The sequence below is a fragment of the Octopus sinensis genome, linkage group LG28 (assembly GCF_006345805.1).
Source record: "Octopus sinensis linkage group LG28, ASM634580v1, whole genome shotgun sequence".
NCBI classification, from domain to species: Eukaryota; Metazoa; Mollusca; class Cephalopoda; order Octopoda; family Octopodidae; genus Octopus; species Octopus sinensis.
The window spans coordinates 11,130,932-11,156,308 of record NC_043024.1 but is presented as its reverse complement, the minus strand read 5'-3'; the positions used below and the strand labels follow the sequence as shown (position 1 = coordinate 11,156,308).

At 40.2% G+C, this 25,377-nt stretch overlaps 2 protein-coding genes across 2 annotated transcripts in view; one reads left to right on the top strand and one right to left on the bottom strand.

The window, feature by feature from the left end:
- Window positions 1-16,096: 16,096 nt before the first annotated feature.
- Window positions 16,097-22,335, top strand: LOC115225668. The gene is made up of 2 exons (XM_036514599.1): window positions 16,097-16,329; window positions 21,070-22,335. Exons 1-2 carry the CDS (start codon window positions 16,291-16,293, stop codon window positions 21,538-21,540), a joined length of 510 nt encoding a protein of 169 aa, XP_036370492.1. The 5' UTR covers window positions 16,097-16,290; the 3' UTR covers window positions 21,541-22,335.
- A 1,636-nt stretch (window positions 22,336-23,971) lies between these two features.
- LOC115225871 overlaps window positions 23,972-25,377 on the bottom strand; it is a 4,663-nt gene continuing 3,257 nt past the window's right edge. The window contains exon 3 of the mRNA XM_029796862.2: window positions 23,972-24,570. Within this exon, the coding sequence (XP_029652722.1) occupies window positions 24,091-24,570 (480 nt within the window). The 3' untranslated portion in view covers window positions 23,972-24,090. The remainder of the gene's footprint in view (window positions 24,571-25,377) is intronic.

Genomic DNA, 25,377 nt, shown 5'->3' with positions numbered 1-25,377 from the left:
ATAAATCTTGTTGGCGGTCGATTGATTAATCAACATCTCACTTGTTTGCTTATTGGGTTCGCCTGATGAGTCGAGAGTTGCATAATATATTACATAATCTTACGTTTTTTTGTTGTTAAAATTGGTCCAACTTCAACAACTCATTTTTCAATACAATTCCTAATAATATTTAATTTTTAAAATACAGTGAGACATTTTTATAAATACATCGAATGGGTATGAGGGTCCAGTTGGATAAAATATGAATTAAAAGTAAAAAGGGGTTGAGAAACACTGAGTTCGATGAAGGATTAACAACGGATTATCTTGTTGAGGTTTTGAATTGGATTATTAAACTCAATTGGGAAATTCAATCATGTGTCTTTGAAACCAGCTGTTGGTATAATTATTTTGATATTAGGGCGACCTGGCAGAATCTTTAGGGTACCACACAAAATGCTTCGTAGCATTTCTTCCGTTTCCTTTCGTTCCGAGTTCAAATGCCGCCGTAGTCGACTTTGTCGTTCATCCTTTCGAGATCGACAAAATAAAGTACCAGTTGAGCTCCGGAGGTTCGATGTGATCAAGTTCCCCACTCCCTTCAAATTTGCTGGCCTCGTGCTAAAATTGGAAAGAATGATATTAGGCGAGCTGGCAGATTCGTTGCTGCACCGGTTAAACTACTTAACAACATTTATTTCCCCGTTTCTTCCACGTCCTGAGTTCAAATACCGTTGTGGTCTACTTTCTCGTTCATTTTTTTTTTCGGGGTTGATAAAATAAATACCATCGACTAAAGTCAATGTAATCAACTTCCCGCTTTCCCTTAAAATTGCTGGCTTCGTGCCAAAATTAAAAATACGTATGTTAAAGTAAGTGGAGGCGCGTGGCTTAGTGGTTAGGGTATTGAACTCATGATCGTAAAGTAGTGGTTTCGATTCCTGGACCGGGCGATGCGTTGTGTTCTTGAGCAAAACACTTCCTTTCACGTTGCTCCAGTCCACTCAGCTGGCAAAAATGAGTAACACTGCGATGGACCGGCGTCCTGTCCAGGTGGGGAACCTATACTTCACTGAAACTGGGAAACCGGCCCTTATGAGCCTTGCATGGCTCGAGAAGGAACATTCGTGGAGGTACATGGCCTAGTGGTTAGAGCAGCGGACTAGCGGTCGAGGGATCGCGGGTTCGAATCTCAGACCGGGCGATGTGTGTGTTTATGAGCGAAACACCTAAGCTCCACTCGGCTCCGGAAGAAGGAAATGGCTAAACTTCTGTTGACTCTTTCGCCACAACTTTCTCTCACTCTTTCCTCCTGCATCTTGCAGCTCACCTGCGTCCCGTCCAGTTGGGGAACCTATATGCCAAGGAAACCGGAAAACCGGTCCTATGAGGCAGGCATGGCTCGAGAAGGAACAAACATGTTAAAGTAACCTTCAATTACTTAAAAAGAGGAGTGTTTAACACAGATGTTGCTAAAAATCTTTTCGTAGTTTTTGTTTCCATGGAGAAATCCTGATTGTAAGAAACGGGAGCAGGTAGGTGTTCATCTCAGATTAAATTTAACACCAACTGATTTAAATATTTTCCTTCGGAGAGACGTTAATTTTGTCTGTTGTTCCGCCTTTTATTAATGACCATTAATAAATCTAACGCAGAGGAGAGGAAGATAAACAAATACAGGAGCTTGACTGGCCGCTATCAGTTTCTGCCGGTCGTCCTAGGCACCTCAGGGGTTCTCTGACCCCACACTGCTGATTTCCTCCGCAAAATCGTGATAGCTGCGGCCCATCTGAGAAGTGAGCCTCGGCTGGTGGAGTGGGTGTGACAGTGAGTGTCACTGACCATTCTTCGCGGTAAAACCTTTGCATTCATGTCCACGAGGCACGGGTGAACACGCCATTTGGCCTAGGGTCTACAACCTGTTACCACTCCTACCCCGCATCTTTTGCTGCTTAACCTCACCCCTTTTTTCTATTTATTTGCTTTCTGGTGAGGTAGTTCTGAGGTATTATTCTGAATCGAGCAAAAGGAATTCCAACCGTGACTCTCCAGTGACTTTAGACGTATATAGGATTTCATTATCTAATATAGCTTTTTTCATTTCCCCAAGACGGTAGGATGAGAGATATGAGACATGTGGCTGTTATTTCTAGCAACCACTTATGCAATACTATAATCAACTCGATATCTTTATAACTTAAGGCGGGGGGTTGGCAGAATCGTTAGCACACCGGACAAAATACTTTGCAGCATTTCGTCCGTCTTTACTTTCTGAGTTCATATTCCATCGTCCGACTTTGCCTTTCATCCTTTCGGGATCGATAAAATAAGAACCAGTTGAACAGTGAAATCGATGTAATCGACTTAACCCCTTCCCCGAAATTGCTGGCCTCGTGCCAAAATTTGTAATCAGTGTTTTTATAACTCGATGGCTTATGAACTGGAAACTGCCGTGAAGTGTACCAACACACAACAGTTCTTTATAGTTAGTCCAATTGGATAAAGAAGTGGAGTGTTCATTGTCCATTGGATCATTTTAAGGCCAAGCAGAAACGCTTTCGCTGGTTCGTTTCACATGAATAGATTAACAAATCGTGGCACTCCGTCGGTTACGACGACGAGCACTCCAGTTGATCTGGTCAGTGGAACAGCCTGCTCGTGAAATTAACGTGCAAGTGGCTGAGCACCCCACAGATGCGTGTACCCTTAACGTAATTCTCAGGGAGATTCAGCGTGGCACAGAGTGTGACAAGCCTGGCCCTTTGAAATATAGGTACAACACAAACAAGAAGAAAGAGTGAGAGAAAGTTGTGGTGAAAGAGTACAGCAGGGATCACCACCACCCCCTGCCGAAGCCTCGTGGAGCTTTAGGTGCTTTCGCTCAATAAACACTCACGACGCCCGATCTGGGAATCGAAACTGCGATGCTATGACCTAACCACTGGGCCTATGCCCTAACCACTGGGCCATTGTACCTCCACGATTAAGAAATAACCTCCAAATAAAACAAGGTCGACACCATCAACGAAGGGCAGCTGTATGATACGTCAACAGAGGGTAGCAGCGTGGGTAGTCGTTGAATCGGGTGTTCAGCTGATCGATTAACGAAATACCCATCGTCGAAGTCGATGGAGATCCATTTAACTTTTATTTGCAAAGAGAAAACAACGGGAAATACATACATAGAAGCTAAGTAGACAGAGTCAGGGCTGTGTGGTTAAGAGACTCGCTTCGCAACCACATGGTTCCAGGTTCAGTCCCACTGCGTGGCACCTTGGGCGACTGTCTTCTATTTTAGCCCTGGGCCGACCAAATACTTATGAGTGAATTTGGTAGACGGAAAATGTGTGGAATTCCGTCGTTTACATGTGTGTGTATGTTTGAGTTTATTCTCCGTAACTTAACAGTTCGAAAACACAGATCCGATACGACATGTACGAGATTCAAGAAATAAGTTCTGGGATCGATTTCGACTAAAACACATTCAAGTGCCCCAGGATGGCCGCAATCCAACGACAGAAAAAAATAAAAGATAAAAAGTCACATCTTGTAAGGGAGCTAACTCTACTTAGCTTATGTATTTTCAAGGGAGACAATTCCCATAAATCGCTTTCAAGTATATATATTTTTTAGGTTTTTGTTTTCAGTTTATTAAGTTCGATACAAAGTCACTTTCGCAGTTCAATTTTAAATTGAAATTGTTTGTTCGAGCCTTTTTTTTTGTTTTCTTAAAAAATAATTTTCACGGTTTTGTATTTATTAACGAATATTTAAGTGGAAAGAAAAAATATTTACTAACTGTAACATTGAAAAATGTTATGAAACGCTTTTTTATCTCTCATTTTCCTCTTTTACTCTTTTACACGCTTCAGTAATTTGACTGCGGCCGTGCTGGAGCAACACATAAGCCTAGTACTTATTCTATCGATCACTTTTCCCGAACCGTTAGATATTGGGGACGAAAACACAGACACAAAGACACACACACATAGATATATATACAATATATACACGACGGGATTCTTTCAGTTTCCATCTACCAAATCCACTCACAAGGCTTTGGTCGTCCCAAGGTGCCACGCAGTAGGACTGAACTCGGAACCATGTGGTTGGGAAGCAAGCTTCTTACCACACAGCCACGCCTGAATAAAAATAGAATAAAGTTTTCACTGAAATGTTACGTTAATTTTGTGAGCGAAATTAATATTTAAAAAAATTTCGTTTGAAATCCGTCGTGTGTCAGAAATGTTGCTTTCAAATTTTGGCACAAGGCCAGCAATTTCGAAGGAGAGGAAAATCAATTACATCGACCTTGTTGTTCAATTGGGACATATTTTGGGGTCTACTGTTGGCAATATGTATTTTTTGTGGGGTCTGGGGGCAGTAAAGAGAAGGGCCATCCTAGGCAGAGATGAAGAGAACAAATATTGAAACAACAAAGCCAAACAATAAATATGCGTAACATGCTTTGAAGAACGAGATGTGTGACCAACTTCATTACAAACAGAACAACTTGGGCTGGGACCTTTCAAAGGAATTGCAGGATACAACATGATGGATATTCTTCTGAAGATATCATGGATGTTATCCTTGATTCAAAGCTGGCGAGATCTTGCAGATAATTATTTTTAACTGCAATATACCAAAAAGGGAATTTTGATTGATATGCCCTGATTTGCTTATTTGAACCCAGTTTCCCATAAACAAAAGAAAAACAAATAGTTTTGGTTCCAGCTGATAGCCCTTAAAATTGTGGTTCAACCAAGCCCTCAACCACTATCAGGTGATTATTTTAACCCAAGATATGATTTTTTTTCCTCAATTAGCCAGTCTTGGGCACAATGTGGTCTGGTGCAGCAATTTGTATGGAGTTGTGTTTTATTAGATGCACAAGTAAAGAGCTGAAGGGCTCAATCTACCCTGAGTCCATTGGGATGTCTGTGAGGGACCTTCTGCCAATGGAAATTCAATGACATGACAATTAACCCATGGTTAGGATCCTGACAAGTGCTACTCCTCTGGATTATAGTAGATCTGGGGACAGTAGTAACCAAGAGATGGTTCCTCGTTCTTTCAAAACCCTGGAATTCCTGAACTAGGGCCTCACTACCAGATGCAGCTTAAAGACACACCCAGGACAAGGATTAATACATAACTTCTGGGTATATATATATCGCTTTCAAATTTTGACACAAGGCCAGCAATTTTGAGGTAGGAAACTAATTGATTACATCGACCCCAATGCGTAACTGGTGTTTATTTTATCAACCCCGAAAGGGTGAAAGGCAAAGTCGACCTCGGCAGAATTTGAACTCAGAACACGTTAAGGGTTTTGACATAATGTTACTGACTATTGCACTTGCCAATATTCTTCTGACAACATAAAATAATAATAATGATAATAATAATAATAATAATGATAATGATAATAATAATAATGATGATGATGATGATGATGATGATGATGATGATGATGATGATGATGATGATGATGACGATGACGATGACGACGACGACGACGACGACCATGTCGTGCACATGTAGTTGTGATGCATGTACCTGGTGTACCCTTATCAGACAGGTAGTCATGCTGGGTATGCTGGGCTTCGTATATTTTACCCCAGTGTCACTTTGAATACATGCACTGCTCTCTCACTCAACAATATTAATAAAATTAATAATAATAATAATAGCAATAACAACAACAACAATAATAATAATTCTTTCTACTATAGGCTTGGGGCCTGAAATTTGTGCAGAGGGGTGGAGTCGATCACATCGACCCCCAGTACTCAACCAGTACTTAGTTTATCAACCCTGAAAGCACAAAAGGCAAAGTCGACCTCATTGGAATTTGAACTCAGAACACGAAGACAGGTGATATAGCGTTAAGCATTTTACCTGTAGTGCTAATGATTCTTATTTCTTTACTACCCACAAGGGGCTAAACATAGAGGGGACAAACAAAGACTGACAAAGGGGTTAAGTCGATTATATCGACCACAGTACGTAACTGGTACTTATTTAATCGACCCCGAAAGGATGAAAGGCGAAGTCGACCTTGGCAGAATTTGAACTCAGAACGTAAAGACAGACGAAATACGTATTTCTTTATTACTCACAGGGGGTAAACATAGAGGGGACAAACAAAGACTGACACAGGGGTTAGTCAATTACATCGACCCCGTGTGTAATTGGTACTTATTTAATCAACCCCCCGAAAGGATGATGAAAAGCAAAGTTGACCTCGGCAGAATTTGAACTCAGAACGTAAAGACAGACGAAATACGTATTTCTTTATTACTCACAGGGGGCTAAACATAGGGGGACAAACAAAGACTGACAAAGGGGTTAAGTCAATTACATCGACCCAGTGTGTAATTGGTACTTATTTAATCAACCCCCGAAAGGATGAAAAGCAAAGTTGACCTCGGCAGAATTTGAACTCAGAACGTAAAGACAGACGAAATACGTATTTCTTTATACTCACAGGGGCTTAAACATAGAGGGGACAAACAAGACTGACAAAGGGGTTAAGTCAATTACATCGACCCAGTGTGTTAATTGGTACTATATTAATCAACCCCCCGAAAGGTGAAAAGCAAAGTTGACCGCTCGAGAATTTGAACTCAGAACGTAAAGACAGACGAAATACGTATTTCTTTATTACTCACAGGGGGCTAAACATAGAGGGGCAACAAAGACTGACAAAGGGGTTAAGTCAATTACATCGACCCAGTGTGGTAATTGGTACTTATTTAATCAACCCCCCGAAAGGATGAAAAGCAAAGTTGACCTCGGCAGAATTTGAACTCAGAACGTAAAGACAGACGAATAAACGTATTTCTTTATTACTCACAGGGGGCTAAACATAGAGGGGACAAACAAAGACTGACAAAGGGGTTAAGTCAATTACATCGACCCAGTGTGTAATTGGTACTTATTTAATCAACACCCCGAAAGGATGAAAAGCAAAGTTGACCTCGGCAGAATTTGGAACTCAGAACGTAAAGACAGACGAAATACGTATTTCTTTATTACTCACAGGGGGCTAAACATAGAGGGGACAAACAAGACTGACAAAGGGGTTAGGTCGATTACTCGACCCAGTGTGTAATTGGTACTTATTTAATCAACCCCCGAAAGGATGAAAAGCAAAGTTGACCTCGGCAGAATTTGAACTCAGAACGTAAAGACAGACGAAATACGTATTTCTTTATTACTCACAGGGGGCTAAACATAGAGGGGACAAACAAAGACTGACAAAGGGGTTAAGTCAATTACATCGACCCAGTGTGTAATTGGTACTTATTTAATCAACCCCCGAAAGGATAAAAGCAAAGTTGACCTCGGCAGAATTTGAACTCAGAACGTAAAGACAGACGAAATACGTATTTCTTTATTACTCACAGGGGGCTAAACATAGAGGGGACAAACAAAGACTGACAAAGGGGTTAAGTCAATTACATCGACCCAGTGTGTAATTGGTACTTATTTAATCAACCCCCCGAAAGGATGAAAAGCAAAGTTGACCTCGGCAGAATTTGAACTCAGAACGTAAAGACAGACGAAATACGTATTTCTTTATTACTCACAGGGGGCTAAACATAGAGGGGACAAACAAAGACTGACAAAGGGGTTAAGTCGATTACATCGACCCAGTGTGTAATTGGTACTTATTTAATCAACCCCCCGAAAGGATGAAAAGCAAAGTTGACCTCGGCAGAATTTGAACTCAGAACGTAAAGACAGACGAAATACGTATTTCTTTATTACTCACAGGGGGCTAAACATAGAGGGGACAAACAAAGACTGACAAAGGGGTTTAAGGTCAATTACATCGACCCATGTGTAATTGGTACTTATTTAATCAACCCCCGAAAGGATGAAAAGCAAAGTTGACCTCGGCAGAATTTGAACTCAGAACGTTAAGACAGACGAAAACGTATTTCTTTATTACTCACAGGGGGCTAAACATAGAGGGGACAAACAAAGACTGACAAAGGGGTTAAGTCGATTACATCGACCCAGTTGTAATTGGTACTTATTTAATTCAACCCCCCGAAAGGATGAAAAGCAAAGTTGACCTCGGCAGAATTTGAACTCAAACGTAAAGACAGACGAAATACGTATTTCTTTATTACTCCAGGGGGCTACAAGAGGGGACAAACAAGACTGACAAAGGGGTTAAGTCGATTACATCGACCCAGTGTGTAATTGGTACTTATTAATAATCACCCCCCGAAAGGATGAAAAGCAAAGTTGACCTCGGCAGAATTTGAACTCAGAACGTAAAGACAGACGAAATACGTATTTCTTTATTACTCACAGGGGGCTAAACTAGAGGGGACAAACAAAGACTGACAAAGGGGTTAAGTCGATTACATCGACCCAGTGTTGTAATTGGTACTTATTTAATCAACCCCCCGAAAGGATGAAAAGCAAAGTTGACCTCGGCAGAATTTGAACTCAGAACGTAAAGACAGACGAATACGTATTTCTTTATTACTCACAGGGGGCTAAACATAGAAGGGGACAAACAAGACTGACAAAGGGGTTAAGTCGATTACATCGACCCAGTGTGTAATTGGTACTTATTTAATCACCCCCCGAAAGGATGAAAAGCAAAGTTGACCTCGGCAGAATTTGAACTCAGAACGTAAGACAGACGAAATACGTATTTCTTATTACTCACAGGGGGCTAAACATAGAGGGGACAAACAAAGACTGACAAAGGGGTTAAGTCGATTACATCGACCCAGTGTGTAATTGGTACTTATTTAATCAACCCCCCGAAAGGATGAAAAGCAAAGTTGACCTCGGCAGAATTGAACTCAGAACGTAAAGACAGACGAAATACGTATTTCTTTATTACTCACAGGGGGCTAAACATAGAGGGGACAAACAAACTGACAAAGGGGTTAAGTCGATTAATCGACCCAGTTGTAATTGGTACTTATTTAATCAACCCCCCGAAAGGATGAAAAGCAAAGTTGACCTCGGCAGAATTTGACTCAGAACGTAAAGACAGACGAAATACGTATTTCTTTATTACTCACAGGGGGCTAAACAATAGGGGACAAACAAAAACAAAGACTGACAAAGGGGTTAAGTCGATTACATCGACCCAGTGGTGTAATTGGTACTTATTAATCAACCCCCCGAAAGGATGAAAAGCAAGTTGACCTCGGCAGAATTTGAACTCAGAACGTAAAGACAGACGAAATACGTATTTCTTTATTACTCCAGGGGGCTAAACATAGAGGGGACAAACAAAGACTGACAAAGGGGTTAAGTCGATTACATCGACCCAGTGTGTAATTGGTACTTATTTAATCAACCCCCCGAAGGATGAAAAGCAAAGTTGACCTCGGCAGAATTTGAACTCAGAACGTAAAGACAGACGAAATACGTATTTCTTATTACTCACAGGGGCAAACATACTAGGGGACACAAAGACTGACAAGGGGTTAAGTCGATTACATCGACCCAGTGTGTATTGGTACTTATTTAATCACCCCCCGAAAGGATGAAAACAAAGTTGACCTCGGCAGAATTGAACTCAGAACGTAAAGACAGACGAAATACGTATTTCTTTATTACTCACAGGCTAAACATAGAGGGGACAAACACAAAGACTGACAAAGGGGTTAAGTCGTTACATCGACCCAGTTGTAATTGGTTCACTTATTGAATCAACCCCCCGAAAGGATGAAAAGCAAAGTTGACCTCGGCAGAATTTGAACTCAGAACGTAAGACAGACGAAATACGTATTTCTTTATTACTCACAGGGGGCTAAACATAGAGGGGACAAACAAAGACTGACAAAGGGGTTAAGTCGATTACATCGACCCAGTGTGTAATTGGTACTTATTTAATCAACCCCCCGAAAGGATGAAAAGCAAAGTTGACCTCCAGAATAATTGAACTCAGAACGTAAAGACAGACGAAATACGTATTTCTTTATTACTCACAGGGGGCTAAACATAGAGGGGACAAACAAAGACTGACAAAGGGGTTAAGTCGATTACATCGACCCAGTGTGTAATTGGTACTTATTTAATCAACCCCCCGAAAGGATGAAAAGCAAAGTTGACCTCGGCAGAATTTGAACTCAGAACGTAAAGACAGACGAAATACGTATTTCTTTATTACTCACAGGGGGCTAAACATAGAGGGGACAAACAAAGACTGACAAAGGGGTTAAGTCGATTACATCGACCCAGTGTGTAATTGGTACTTATTTAATCAACCCCCCGAAAGGATGAAAAGCAAAGTTGACCTCGGCAGAATTTGAACTCAGAACGTAAAGACAGACGAAATACTGCTAAGCATTTCACCCGGGGCGCTAACGTTTCTGCCAGCTCACTGCCTTCTTCTGGGTACCTATTAATACCTAGAACTTGTATAGAATGCAAGGCTACACACTCTGCTTTCGATCCAGGATCAATCCCAAACTATTTGTCACCCTCCAAGCATTCATTTCAACTTTGATGTTTTACGTTCCTTTTTCTCTCTAATCAGTAAATTTAGTCCTGGTCTTCTAATTGGCTGAGGTTTTGGTCCTATCACTTATGCGCTTGTAACGTGGGTGTGTTTGTCTTTTATAAAATTCCCAGCAATAAACATGTTATCAATAACTTATCTATCCTTCTTTTTACTCTCCCCTCCTCCCCTCTCTCCTCCCCATCTCTCCCCTTCCCTCTCCCCCTCTCTCCTCCCCATCTCTCTCTCTCTTTCTGCTTCCTTGCATAGCTTCGTTGTTTACCCTGTTCCCTTCATCATGTTATCACTGACTTAAGCAAAGGAAGTGAAATGGCAAGGTTTTTTTTTTTTTGTTTTTCTTATTACAAAACCAGATGGAATGCATTGATCTATTTATAATTTATTCTAGATCTCTGCATTGTGAGTTCAAATCCTACTGAGGCCAATATTGCTTTTCATGTCTTCAGGGGTTATTAAAGTACAACCCAAGCACTAGGTCTCACTGTCTCTGTTCAGCTATCTGTATGTGTGTGTATGTGGGGGGGGGTGCATGTGTGCATGTGCATGTGTGCAAGTGTTTGTATATATATGTGTATATATGTGTGTGTGTATATATATATATAAGTAGGCGTAGGAGTGGCTGTGTGGTAAGTAGCTTGCTTACCAACCACATGGTTCCAGGTTCAGTCCCACTGCGTGGCACCTTGGGCAAGTGTCTTCTACTATAGCCTCGGGCCGACCAATGCCTTGTGAATGGATTTGGTAGACGGAAACTGAAAGAAGCCTCTCGTATATATATGTATTAGGTGTAGGAGTGGCTGTGTGGTAAGTAGCTTGCTTACCAACCACATGGTTCCGGGTTCAGTCCCACTGCGTGGCACTTTGGGCAAGTGTCTTCTACTATAGCCTCAGGCTGACCAAAGTCTTGTGAGTGGATTTGGTAGACGGAAACTGAAAGAAGCCCGTCGTATATATGTATATATATGTATATATGTGTGTGTATATGTTTGTGTGTCAGTGTTTGTCCCCCCAACATCACTTGACAACTGATGCTGGTGTGTTTACGTCCCCGTAACTTAGCGGTTCGACAAAAGAGACCGATAGAATAAGAACTAGGCTTGCAAAGAATAAGTCCTGGGGTTAATTTGTTCAACTAAAAGGCGGTGCTCCAGCATGGCCGCAGTCAAATGACTGAAACAAGTAAAAGAGTAAAGAGTAAGAGTATATGACTTGAAATGCTTGCCTTGCCTTAACATTTGTTGTCCTCTTTAACAATTATATATCCGCTATATCGGAAATCTACAATGGTTCCATAACTCCCATCTTGGCTATGAGCTTAGAGCCCTCGTAATCTGTTATAGCACGTACTCAGCGTACCTAGTCATTTAGATCACCTGTGAACTAAACCCCCATATTTTGCATATATACATATGTGTGTTGTGTATATCTGGCCTTTGACCCACAGACATAACGTCCCCCCTTTCTACCTGTTCTACTTTTATTACTATAACCTAGCAGCTTGGTATAAGAGACTGATAGAATAAGTACCAGGCTTATGAAAAGTATATAAATGCTGGGGGGGGGGGCGATTTATTTGAGTAAAACTTCTTCAAGGCAGTGCCCCAGCATGGCCGCAGCCTAATCACTGAAACAAGCTAGATATTCTTATCTACTCTAGGCATAAGGCCTGAAATTTTAGGGGAGAGGGCCAGTTGATTAGATTGACCCCAGTTTGCAACTGGTACTTAATTTATTGACCCCGAAAGGACAACGGCAAAGTTGACCTTGGCGGAATTTGAACTCAGAACGTAAAGACAGATGAAATGCCACAAAGCATTTCGTCCGGTGTGCTAATGATTCCACCAGCTTACCATCTTTGAAACAAGTTAGGTATTAAACATGAAAGGTAACTTCAACCATCTTGTCTAACATTTATGGCCTTGTGGCTGTTATTGGGAAGAATTATAACAGGAACCATAGGAGTGAGCTTGCAGAGTCATTACCATGTGATGTTCATTCTAGCTCTGTACGTTGTGGGTTCAAATCCAGCCAGCCCCAAACTTACCTTTCATCCTTTCAGGGTTGATAAAAATAAAGTAACAAATGATAGCAGCTAACCCCTCCTCTCAAAAATAAAGGATTTTTACCTAAATTAGAACCATTAACGAGTTGGCAGAATTGTTCAACAAAATGCTTAGTGGCATTTTGCTTGTTTCAATGTTCTGAGTTCAAATTCTGCAGAGGCCAGCTTTGCTGTTCATGCTTTCAGGGTCAATAAAATAAGTACCAGTTGAGTACTGGGGTCGATGTAATTGATTAACCCTTCACCCATAACTTCAGGCCTTGTGCTAATAGTAGAAAGGGTTACTACTACTACTACTACTACTACTACTACTACTACTACTACTACGACTACTACTACTACTACTACTACTACTACTATTACTACTACTACTATTATTATTATTATTATTATCATTATTATTACTGAGTGAGAGAGCAGTGCATGCCATCAAAGTGACACCAGGCACATGCATCACAACCATATGTGCGCGACATGGTGATCTCATATCAAGATAAACAGCACATGACCTTGCAGGTGGGGCCCAGTTAGAATTTTCTTCAGGTTGAGTAGCCCATCCCGCTCAAAAGGTCCCTGAATAAGGGTTGTTTAAGGATGATGAACAAAACACCCATGTTTGTGAAGGTGAATTATCCAAACCTCCAAGAGCTCCCCTCAACACATGGCTATGATGCTCCCCCACTACTTCTGCTCATGATCAGAGATGCACATATCGTCAGCCACTAAGGGACATGCTCAACTGGTTAAGGTCAAACAACTGACAAGCAAATCTGTGTATGAGCAGAATATTGCTGTAGCCCATCTTTTATACCAAGACAAAACAATGTACATGATAACACTTCCAATCAGTTAAGATCAAAAGCCATGAGAGCCACTGCCTGGTACTGCATCAGGGCATTTATTATTATTGTTGTTGTTTGATTTTTGCTTTACATTTGTACAAGTTGGCTCCAAGTCTCGCCCAGAGACCTCAAGAGACAACAGGTTGGAAGTTCATGTTGGTGTTATGCCTAGTGTGCCATATATTTGGTTTTGTACTTAGTGTTGTTCTAGAGAATGTTTAAGAAACCATAAGAAAATTATGTTTGTTTTAAAACTTGAGATTACATCGACAGTATTTTACATAGGATATGGGCAGTTCCCATGAGCACTATCTTTTGAATTTCTGCCATTTGGGGGTTTCTTGGTATCTGAGCTAGGTAGGAATCGGCTCCTTTTGCTATCATTCCCAGGGCACCTATGACAACAGGTATTGTTTTAGTCTTCAGGTTCCACATTTTGCTGATTTCTATTTCAAGATCTTTATATTTGCTCAGATTTTGGTAGGTCTTGACAGATACGTTTCTATCGATTGGGATAGTCATATCAATGAGGAGGCATGATTTTTATTATTATTATTATTATTGAGTGAGAGAGCAGTGCATGCCATCAAAGTGACACTGGGGTAAAATATACGAAGCCCAATATACCCATCATGACTACCCATCTGATAAGGGTACACCAGGCACATGCATCACAACCATATGTGCGCGACATGGTGATCTCATATCAAGATAAACAGCGCATGACCTTGCAGGTGGGGCCCAGTTAGAATTTTCTTCAGGTTGAGTAGCCCATCCTGCTCAAAAGGTCTCTGGAATAAGGGTTGTTTAAGGATGTTGAAAGAACCACCCATTTTCCAGAGGTGAATTATTCAAACCCCAAAGAATCCCTCTCACACAAATGCTATGATGCTCCCCCACTACTTCTGCTCGTGATCAGAGATGCACATATCATCAGCCATTAAGGGACATGCTCAACTGGTTAAGTCAAACAACTGACAAGCAAATCTGTGGTATTGAGCAGAATATTTGCTGTAGCCCATCTTTTATACCAAGACAAAACAATGTACATGATAACACTTCCAATCAGTTAAGATCAGAAGCCATGAGAGCCACTGCCTGGTACTGCATCAGGGCATTTATTATTATTATTATTATTAAGATGGCAAGTTGGCAGTATTATTAGTGCATTGAGAAAAATAATGAACAATATTTTTTCCAACTCTGTGTTCTGAGTTCAAATTCCATCAACATCCACTTTACCTTTCAGGGTTGATAAAATAAAGTACCAGTCAAGTACTGGGGTTGATGTAATTGCCTGACCCTCCCCCACTTCCCCCATAATTGCTGGCATTGTGCCAAAATTAGAAAGGATTATAAGGTCAACTGTCTCCAGACCAGGGACCTCTATATGGTTGCTAGAAACAGCAGCCAAACCTCCTGTAAATCACACTTCATGGTTTCAAATTAAGAACAGAGCGCAATAAGATAACTGTAATCCTAGATACACATAGACAGACCGAATATTCATGACTAGAATGCTTCTGATTGTAGGTTTGCTCTCAAACAGGATTGACTTGGGTCTAACTAACAACAACAACAACAACAACAACAACAGCAAATGCAGATGTAATTTGCCAAAATGGAAAAGTTACGAAGCACCTTCCTTTGTTTAACATTAATAAAAGTTCATCAGATTGTTTTTTGAGGGGAGGGGGAACAACCACTTGTATCTTTTTTTTTTTATCAATCAACCATTCCTTTATCCACCCTGCCTCTCTTCCACCTCACCCACCCTCCACTCCCCGGTCTCTCTTTTTCTTCATCGTCATCACCACCACCACAACCATGGCCACCACTTCTAGATATTTCGAGTTCTAATTACATCCTCATTAGCGATTTTTTTTCTTTTCTGTTTTTTTTCTTTTTAATAATTCTTTAAAATTGCTCCTTTGTTTGTCTCTCTTATCATCATTAACACCATCATCATCATCATCAACAGCATTGCTGACGCTTCCGTCGCCGCTGCAACCATCTCCGCCACCACCACCACCACCACCTCTGCCGCCACCACCATCACCACCACCACCACTACTACCACCAGCACTTTTGCTGTTGCTGCTGTTGAAGTTTCCACCATCATCATCATCATCGTCATCATCATCATCATCATCATTATCATCGTCAGCACCACCACCACTGAAATCATTATCACCCCTCCGCGTATTGACCACTACCATCATCGTCACCATTGACTTCACTTTCATGATGATGGTAGTGATGATCACCACCACCACCACCACCACCACGACTACCATCATCACCATCATCGGTGTTGGCGTTGTGCTCATCATCATCATCATCAGGAATGTCATCATTACCCACTACCACTACCACTACCACCACCACCACCACTACCACCACCACCAACACCAACACCACCAATAACTCCACCACCAGCACCAGCACCAGCACCACCACCAACAACAACAACAACAACACCAATAACTCCACTACCACCACCACCACCACCACCACCATCACCAGCCCACCCCCACCCCCACCCATTTCTGCTACTGCTCCTAAAATTAGATGTAATATTTGCTCCTTGATAAAGAAAGCCCAAATCCTCTTATTTTACGTAATTTCTATAAAAATATCCACAATTTACCAAACCCCCTTCTGCCCTCTCGGTTCTGGTAATTTCTACACAAAACACCACTTCTTCTGCCACCAACCGGACATTCCTCCACCCCTGCCCCCTTTTCTTTTGGCCGATTCTTGCTATAAAAACCGATGCCGACCAAACCTTCCATCTGAATTTGCTCTGATTCCTTCGAACAACTATTTCAGTGACCACCACCAGTGAAACTGTGTCTGACTTCTTATTTACAGCAACTGAATTGAATTTGATTGAAATTATGTTGGCATACATTTATATTTCCATTCTGCTTCATGTGGTAAGAATTCCTTATTTTTATTATTATTATTATTATTATTAATCTGCAAGTTGGCAGAACTGTTAGCACGCCGGGCGAAATGCTTAGCGGTGTTTTGTCTGTCTTTACGTTCCGAGTTCAAATTCCTCTGAGGTTGACTTTGTCTTTCAAACTTTTGTGGTTGATAAATTAAGTAACAGTTGCGCACTGGGGTTGATGTAATTTGACTAGTACCCTCCCCCGAAATTTCAGCTCTTGTGCCTAGAGCAGAAAGGATTATTATTATCATTACTATTATCATTATCATTATTATTATTGTTATTATTATTATTATTATTATTATTATTAAGGTGGCGAGCTGGCAGAAATGTTAGCATGCTGGGCAAAATGCTTGGCTGTATTTCATCTGTCTTTACGTTCTGAGTTCAAATTTTGTCGAGATCAACTTTGCCTTTCATCCTTTTGGGGTCGATAAATTAAAGTACCAGTTGCATACTTGGGTTGATTTAATCAACTGGCCCCCTCCCATCAAAATTTCAAGCCTTGCGCCTAGAGTAGAAAAGATTATTATTATTATTATTGTTATTATTACTATTATTATTATTATTATTATTATTACTATTATTATTATTATTATTATTATTATTATTATTATTATTATTATTATTGTTATTCTATGTTTGACTTTTGCTTTACATTTGTACAAGTTGGCTCCAAGTCTCACCCAGAGACCTCAAGAGACAAGTTAGAAGTTCATGTTGGTGTTATGCCTAGTAATTTTTCCCAACTCCATATTTCTGAGTTCAAATCCCACTGAAACTGACTTTGTCTTTCATTCAATTGGAGTCAAAGAAATAAGTACCAGTCATGCACTGAGGCTGATGCAGTCAACTAGCCCTCTCTCCTCACATTTCAGGCCTTGTGCCTATCATAGAAAAAAAATTGTTGTTCTTGCTATTATTTTTATTATTGTTGTTGTTGCTGTTATTATCATTGTTGTTATTGTTGTTTTACTTCTCAGAACGTTTGGTCTCATTTGTTCTGGTAGATTCTGTGACAGCAACCTGCTGCCAGAGATCTCAAAGGGTCTCTTTCCACACATTACAAGCTTTGATACTTGGTTGTTAATTACCGAGGGAGACATTCAACATCCAAGTACCAATTTCAAAGTCCTAGCTGTCCCCAGCAGAGCAGTTTTGGAGGGGCTTGCTCTGCTCTCTTGTCAATTCCCATTTCTTTGACATATTTCTCAAACTTGGTTCTTAATATTCCAAGTGTCCCAAAGACTATTAGAACGACAGATACTCTTCTCATAGTTCACATTCTTGCAATTTCCTTTTAGTAGTCTGTACTTTCTTCTTCTTCTTCTTCTTCTTCTTCTTCTTCTTCTTCTTGTCATTGTCGTTGTCGTCGTCTTCATCATCATCATCATCATCATTATTATTATTATTATTCCACATATGCACAACAGAGTAAACTTGAAAAGTAAATATTCCTAACATTGGTCTACAACAAGTAACCTTAGATGCCAAGAACTCTCCCAAGTATCCTAGCTGTCCCCTAACAACACTGTTTTCTGGAGCTGTACTAAACTGGGTTTTATGCCTATTTCATCTATCCAGCTGTTCAGATCTTTAGGTGATAGTTCCCAATGCCCCTATAACTACATTCTACCCACACTTTCCATAGTCTCTGTAATTTTTTCATCATTTTCTATTCTCTTTATCTACTACTACTACTACTACTACTACTACTACTACTACTACCACCACCACCACCACCACCACCACCACCACCACCACCATGACCACCAAATCAGTTCTTCTAGCTTCTATTACTTTGTCAGTCTGAATGTTAAAGTCCCACAACATCTTATACTTCTTACTTTCTAGTAATTTTACTAGGTTCATCAATATGTTCAAATCCTAGTTTTCTACATAGCTCCCAGTGAATTACTCTCCCTAGGTTGTCAAGTCTTTTCTTGCCTTCATTCATGCTACAGTCACTCACTAAATGATCCACACTTTTCTCTTTTTATTTACAAAACCTACGTTGGGAATCTACCTGCTTTTTGTCTATCTTGGCAGTCATCCAATTAGTCCACAATGTTTGATCTTGTGCTGCTACTAACAAACTCCCTGTCTCCCTTTTCAGCCTTCCTTTCTGCAACCATAACCATGTCTCACTATTACTATTTTCTCTTGCCAGTCACATCATCTTGCTTCTTTTTTTCCTGGTTTTTAACCTCATTTAGCGTTTTGGTTTCCCTATCTCCTACTGTTACTCTTGCAGCTCTTTACAAAATCTCTTCCCTATCACCTACATAGGAAGCTATATCTATTCTAGATAACTCCACACAATCTTCTACTGATATCAAAGCTCTGCCACCTTCCTTTCTGAGTAAATACAATTTTGTTGCTCCTGCTCTAGGATGAAGTCCTCCATATTGAATTCCTTCCTGGTTCTACCTAGATTTGCTAAATCAGATTTTGTCCAATGTACAAATATCTGCTAAATATCTAAGTAACTATTTACTGCCTTCACTAGATTCAGGCCATTTAGCTCTGACTTCATCAACTTCCTCATCCCACCGAGGTACTCCTTCTCAATTTTCTTTCTCATTTCTATGATTAGTACTCTGTTAGATTCTGTAACAGGATGAGAGTTTAGGAACACTTGAGGGGTGTCCGATCTGATCTTGTCACATACAAATTGAAGAAACAACCAAAGTCAGGCTGTCTTCGATAACAACAAATAGTAGTTTATTCAGCGGTTCACAGGTAAAACATATACATGTGAGTGGATTTGGTAGACGGAAACTGAAAGAAGCCTGTCGTATATATGTATATATATATGTATGTGTGTGTGTGTGTGTGTGTTTGTGTGTCTGTGTTTGTCCCCCTAGCATTGCTTGACAACCGATGCTGGTGTATTTATGTCCCCATCACTTAACGGTTCGGCAAAAGAGACCTATAGAATAAGTACTGGGCTTACAAAAGAATAAGTCCCGGGGTCGATTTGCTCGACTAAAGGTGGTGCTCCAGCATGGCCGCAGTCAAATGACTGAAACAAGTAAAAGAAAGAAAGAAAATATGTATTTCTTGTGGGGAAACCGGCAGCCGAGTCCACAGGACTGTTTACAATGTTCACTTGTGTGAGCCAAGAAGATACAGTGTTCGTTGAGAGAAGTCGAGCCACGTTCGATCGCTAGCGCTGCTCTGCCAGAAAGACCAATTTAGTGATCACGCTTTCAGGTTGCAGTTCCTGCGCATGCGCATGAGGAAACTTCCGGTGGCCAACCGGAAGTAATCCAATTCAGCGCATGTGCACTGAACCTTACACAGTAGCGTCACTACAATTCTAATACTCCTAGATACATATATCTTCCTCCTTTCCTCAATAATTTTAGTGTCTGGCCATCTGGTCAGTGGACACCTTCACTGCTGACTACCTGTCCATTTTTTATGTCTAACATGCCTCCTCTCATCTATGCCAAATTCCATGCCTTTATCTTTGCGGAAGAGTCTTACAGTCTGTTTTAAGGAATCCCTTTTCCATTCTTACTAAAAAGCTTCAGATCATCCATGTACATCAAATGGTTAATTGTTCCTTTGTTATCTCTAAACTGACACCCTGCCTTTGCCTTTCTTAATATTAAACTTAGGGTAATAAGCTGACTACATCAGCCCCACTATTCAACTGGTACTTCTTTTATCAACACCAGAAAGGACGAAAGGTAAAGTCGACCTCATCAAAATGTGAACTTAGAACAAAATACTGCTAAGGGACATAACATAAATATTAAAGGGGATAGCGAGTGTCCCTTGAAAATTCCGCTCTTAGTATTATTATTATTATTATTATTATTATTGTTATATATGTATGTATGTATATATATATATAAACTTACATATGAGTGTGTGCGTGTATATATATAAATATATAAGTATATGTGTGTATATATATCACATGATCACGTAACTGACCAGACCATCAGATGTTGCTACACATCGCTGGTCACAATGCATTCGCATTGTTTTAGCCTTCGAATGATGCCACCCCGCTGGCTAAGCGAGCAGGCCAACAGAAGAAAGAGTGAGAGAAAGTTGTGGCGAAAGAGTACAGCAGGGATCACCACCACCCCACTGCCGGAATCTCGTGGAGCTTTAGGTGTTTTCGCTCAATAAACACTCACAACACACGGTCTGGGAATTGAAACCGCGATCCTACGACCGCGAGTCCGCTGCCCTAACCATTGCGCCTCCACGTGTATATATATATTGTTATATATGTATGTATGTATGTATATATATATATATAAACTTACATATGAGTGTGTGTGTATATAAATAAAAATATATAAGTATATGTGTGTGTATATATCACGTGATCACGTAACCGGCCAGACCATCAGATGTTGTTACGCATCGCTGGTCACAATGCGTTCACATTGTTTTAGCCATCGAATGACGCTAAGATGGGGGTATGATATCCAGGTAGATATCGAATTCTCAGAGTAAAATGCCAATACACACACACACACACAAATTTCTATTTGTACTTTTATAATCAGTTGTTCATAATCTAACAAGGAAATGTAGACATTAAATTAACGATCGGGTAAAGTAGAGTATATGAGTTGGAGTTGAGGGGGTGCAGCAGTGAATTGATAATTTAATGACCGAAAATTCTAGAACGAATCCAATGGCAACGTATTTTTTTTTGATTTCCTAACCTTGAGTCTGTATTCCTCTGTTGCAGTCCACACTTATGCAACCGACAATAATGGCAGCAACAATTCCAGTAGACGAAACTGCACGCGGTGAACTTGAATCAAATATGGTACCAGATGTTCCCTTGCCGTCGAACCTTACCTATGCCTCGGGGCAATCTCAGGTGTGTAACAGCAGTCTGTTATCAAGCAATGCGGACGAAGCGATGAGAGAGAAATCTTGCAGCATCAACACATCCAATGAGGAGGTCAACAAATTGGCGCTGTGCCCCTGGAGGTACGTGATCAACAGGGACGTGAACCGTGTTCCGCAAGACATCAAAGTGGCCAAGTGTTTGTGTGGCAAGTGTGCCGAAATGAGCAATTTCCTGAAGGAGTGCCGGACCATTTACAAAGACATGAAGATTTTTCGCCTCAACACTGCGACCGGTTCGTACCAGCCAGAACTGGAAATGGTGCCAATCGCATGCGGATGTGGAATCTATTCCAAACAAGTGTAAATTTTCGAAATGTTTGGTAAAAGGAAAGAAAAAAGAAGAAAAGAAACAGAAAAAGAAAGAAAGAAAGAAGGAAAGAAAGAAAAAGAAAGAAAGAATAAACTGTATTGTAATTTATCAGAACTTTTCACATCTCGGACAAAATTCTTAGCGGCATTTCATTTGTCTTTGCATTCTCAGCTCACATCCATTGAGGTTGACTTTCCACTCAGCTTTTAGAGATTGATAAAATAAGAACCAGCCAAGTACTGCGCTTGATGTAATTGCTTTCCCCTTCTCCTTAAAAAATTCTGGCCCTTGACCAAAATTTAAAACCATTATCATAAAGACAGAAAATTAATTTCAGCCTTCATCTGAAGCAGGTTCACATGTTGGAATATGTTTTGGTATTGAGTGAAGTTACCTTCTTCAGTCAGAGCCACACATAAGGGCCGGTTTCCTGGTTTCATGGTGTATATCTTCCCCCACCTGGATAGGACGCTAGTCCATCACACAGTTTACTCCATTTTTCCTGCTGAGTAGACTGGACCAATGAGAAATGAAGTGTTTTGCTCAAGAACACAATCCATCGCCCGGTCCAGGAATTGAAACTACAATCTTATGATCACCTTAACCACTAAGCCATGCACCTCCATATTCTTTGCTTTCGACCCCCCCCCCCTGCACCAAGAGACTTGTTGGTAGTTTCAAATGGTTTAAAATAGAATCACAAAGTTGTTGGTGCAGAGGGGGTGGCATGGAAGCTTCTCTCTGCTCACCAGATAGATGTGTGTATATCAGTATCTGTCTGTCTCTCTATCTGTCTATGTATAAATACATACATACATATATATATGTATATATATATCTATATGTATATTTATATGTATATGTATATATATATATATGCACACACACACATATATTTATATACACTTACATATATACATATACATACATGCATATACACATATACATACATGCATATACACATATACTTACATGCATATATATATATATATACATACATGCATATACACCCACCCACATACACAGCTATTGTTGAATAAATAAAAATATTAAATATTTAATTGTCTGAAATAAAGAGTTGTTGTTAATTGATTATAATTTTACCATCCTAATTAGCCTCTCTGCCCAGAGTTGAAATTTTTTTTTTGTAATTAGCAGAATAATTGAAGTGATGGACTAAATACCTTGCAGTAATTAGGTACACCCTTTTATGTTCTCTGTTCAAGTCCCGTAGAGGTCAAGTTTATCTTTCAGTCGTGCAGGGTTGGTGAGAAATAAAGTACCAGTTATATATTGGGGGTTGATGTGAATGACTCTATCCTTTTCTTCAAATTTCTCACCTTGTGTCATCATCATCATCACCACCACCACCACCACTGTTGTCATCATTGTTGTTGTTGTCATCATCACCACCACCACCATCCCCCCCATCCTCACCACCACCACTGCCACCTCTTCCACCATCTAATAGTGACTCATATCAGACGGCTGAAATAATATAATATCTATATATATAAAACTGTAGTTGTGTGAGTGTCTGTCCCCTTCGATTTAGATTCCTAACTACTCCCACATTTTGCGGTGCAGTTTAACCAAAAGCGGGTATCTTATAGTCGTGATTCATATCGAGCCCGTCTGAGTATTAGCGCGCGTCTACGATAAGTCTACGATTTAAAAAAAAATTTACCATAATTTTTTTCCATTTTAATGCATTTTTTTACTATTATATAAGGGAAGTAACTCTCTAAAAATGTCTACGATGAGTCAACGATTTAAAAAAAAATTTACCATAATTTTTTTTCCATTTTTAATGCATTTTTTTTTTTTGCTATTTTTTGGCTATAACTCTCTAAAAATGCTTATATAGTTATTTCCCTTACAAACCCGAGCAACGCCGGGCGATACTGCTAGTATATTATATATATATAATGTGCCAGTTGGAAAAGAGAAGAGACACAACCGAGTAGAAGGCTTATGGAAGATTTATTCATATATTTACAGGCATTTGTCATCACCATCCACCATCATCATCATCATCATCATCATCATCATCATCATCATCATCATCATCATCATCATCCACAAAGTTATCAACCACCTCACCAACAACAACAACACTGAACACCTTTTTGATCTCCATGTGTCCAACACACGTGGACATGCCTACAAAGTCAGAAAACAACACAGCTCCTTCCATGACTTTCGGAAACATTTTTTCACGCTCAGAGTTGCTGAAGCATGGAACAAACTGCCTGCGTCAGTTGTTGACTGCCATGACACTGCATCCTTTAAGGCCCTCATGCTTTCCGAAATCCGCCGAAACTACACCTGATTATATATACACTTTAGACGAGTTGTAGTGCACCTGAGCACTGTACACAATTATTATTATTATTATTATTATTATTATTAATATTATTATCATCATCAAAATCATCATTGTCATCATTGTAACCATTGCTGTCGTCATCATTGTCATCATTTAATGCCCATGTTCCGTACTGACACATGGACATTAATAATTATAAGTAATTATCGTTAGGACTATTCCGAGGGCTGAAGCCATTGCTCTTTTGCATTGACATATTGTATCTGAGGGGCGTGGCACGTGCAGGCTATCGGCACCTTGTCCCAGGCGTGCACATAGGACCCCTGGTCTGTATCGTACCTGAGCACATTCATCACCCTGTATATGGGGGAGCAGACGTTCAGCGACTCCGGTATTGCACACTTCTGGCAGCGGCACTTTGCGGCGTTGATGTGTTTCGGGATGCGGTTGACGTCGGTGTGGACGTAGCTGGTCCACGGACAGAGGGAGAGTTCGGACACGGCATCGCTGGATACGTTGATGTTGCAGGATCCGTCCGATTCCGCTTGGCTCGCGTTGACGTCGAGGATGTGCAGGCAGCCGTCGAGCGACGTGTTGTGGTGTTCGCTGCATGGACTGGATGGCAACGAGGCAGCGTTTGGGTGGTGCGCTGGGAGAAGGGCCAGCGTTAACAACAAGACGGAACAGACTTGAAGCTGAAATATAAGTGTTGTCATCATCATCATCATCATCATAAACATTCATACATACATACATTCATACATACATACACACATACATACATTCATACATACATACATACATACATACGTACATACACACATACATATATACATACATATACATACATACACACATACATACATACATACATACACACATACACACATACATACATACATTCATACATACATACATACATACGTACATACATACATACATACATACATACATACATACAGACATACATACATACATACGTACATACACACATACATATATACATACATATACATACATACACACATACATACATACATACATACACACATACACACATACATACATACATTCATACATACATACATACATACATACATACATACATACATACATACATACATACATACATACATACATATATACATACATACATATATACATACATACATTCATACATACATACATACATACATACATACATGCATACATACATACATACACACAGACAGATAGATAGATAGATAGATAGGCAGATATATAGGCAAGCAGACAGACAAACAGATAGACAAATAAACAAACACACAAATAAACAGACAAATAAACACACACAAACACATATATACATATATACAACGGGCTTCTTTCAGTTTCCGTCTACCAAATCCACTCACAAGGCATTGGTCGGCCCGGGGCTATAGCAGAAGACACTTACCCAAGATGCCACGCAGTGGGACTGAAACCGGAACCATGTGGTTGGTAAGCAAGCTACTTACCACACA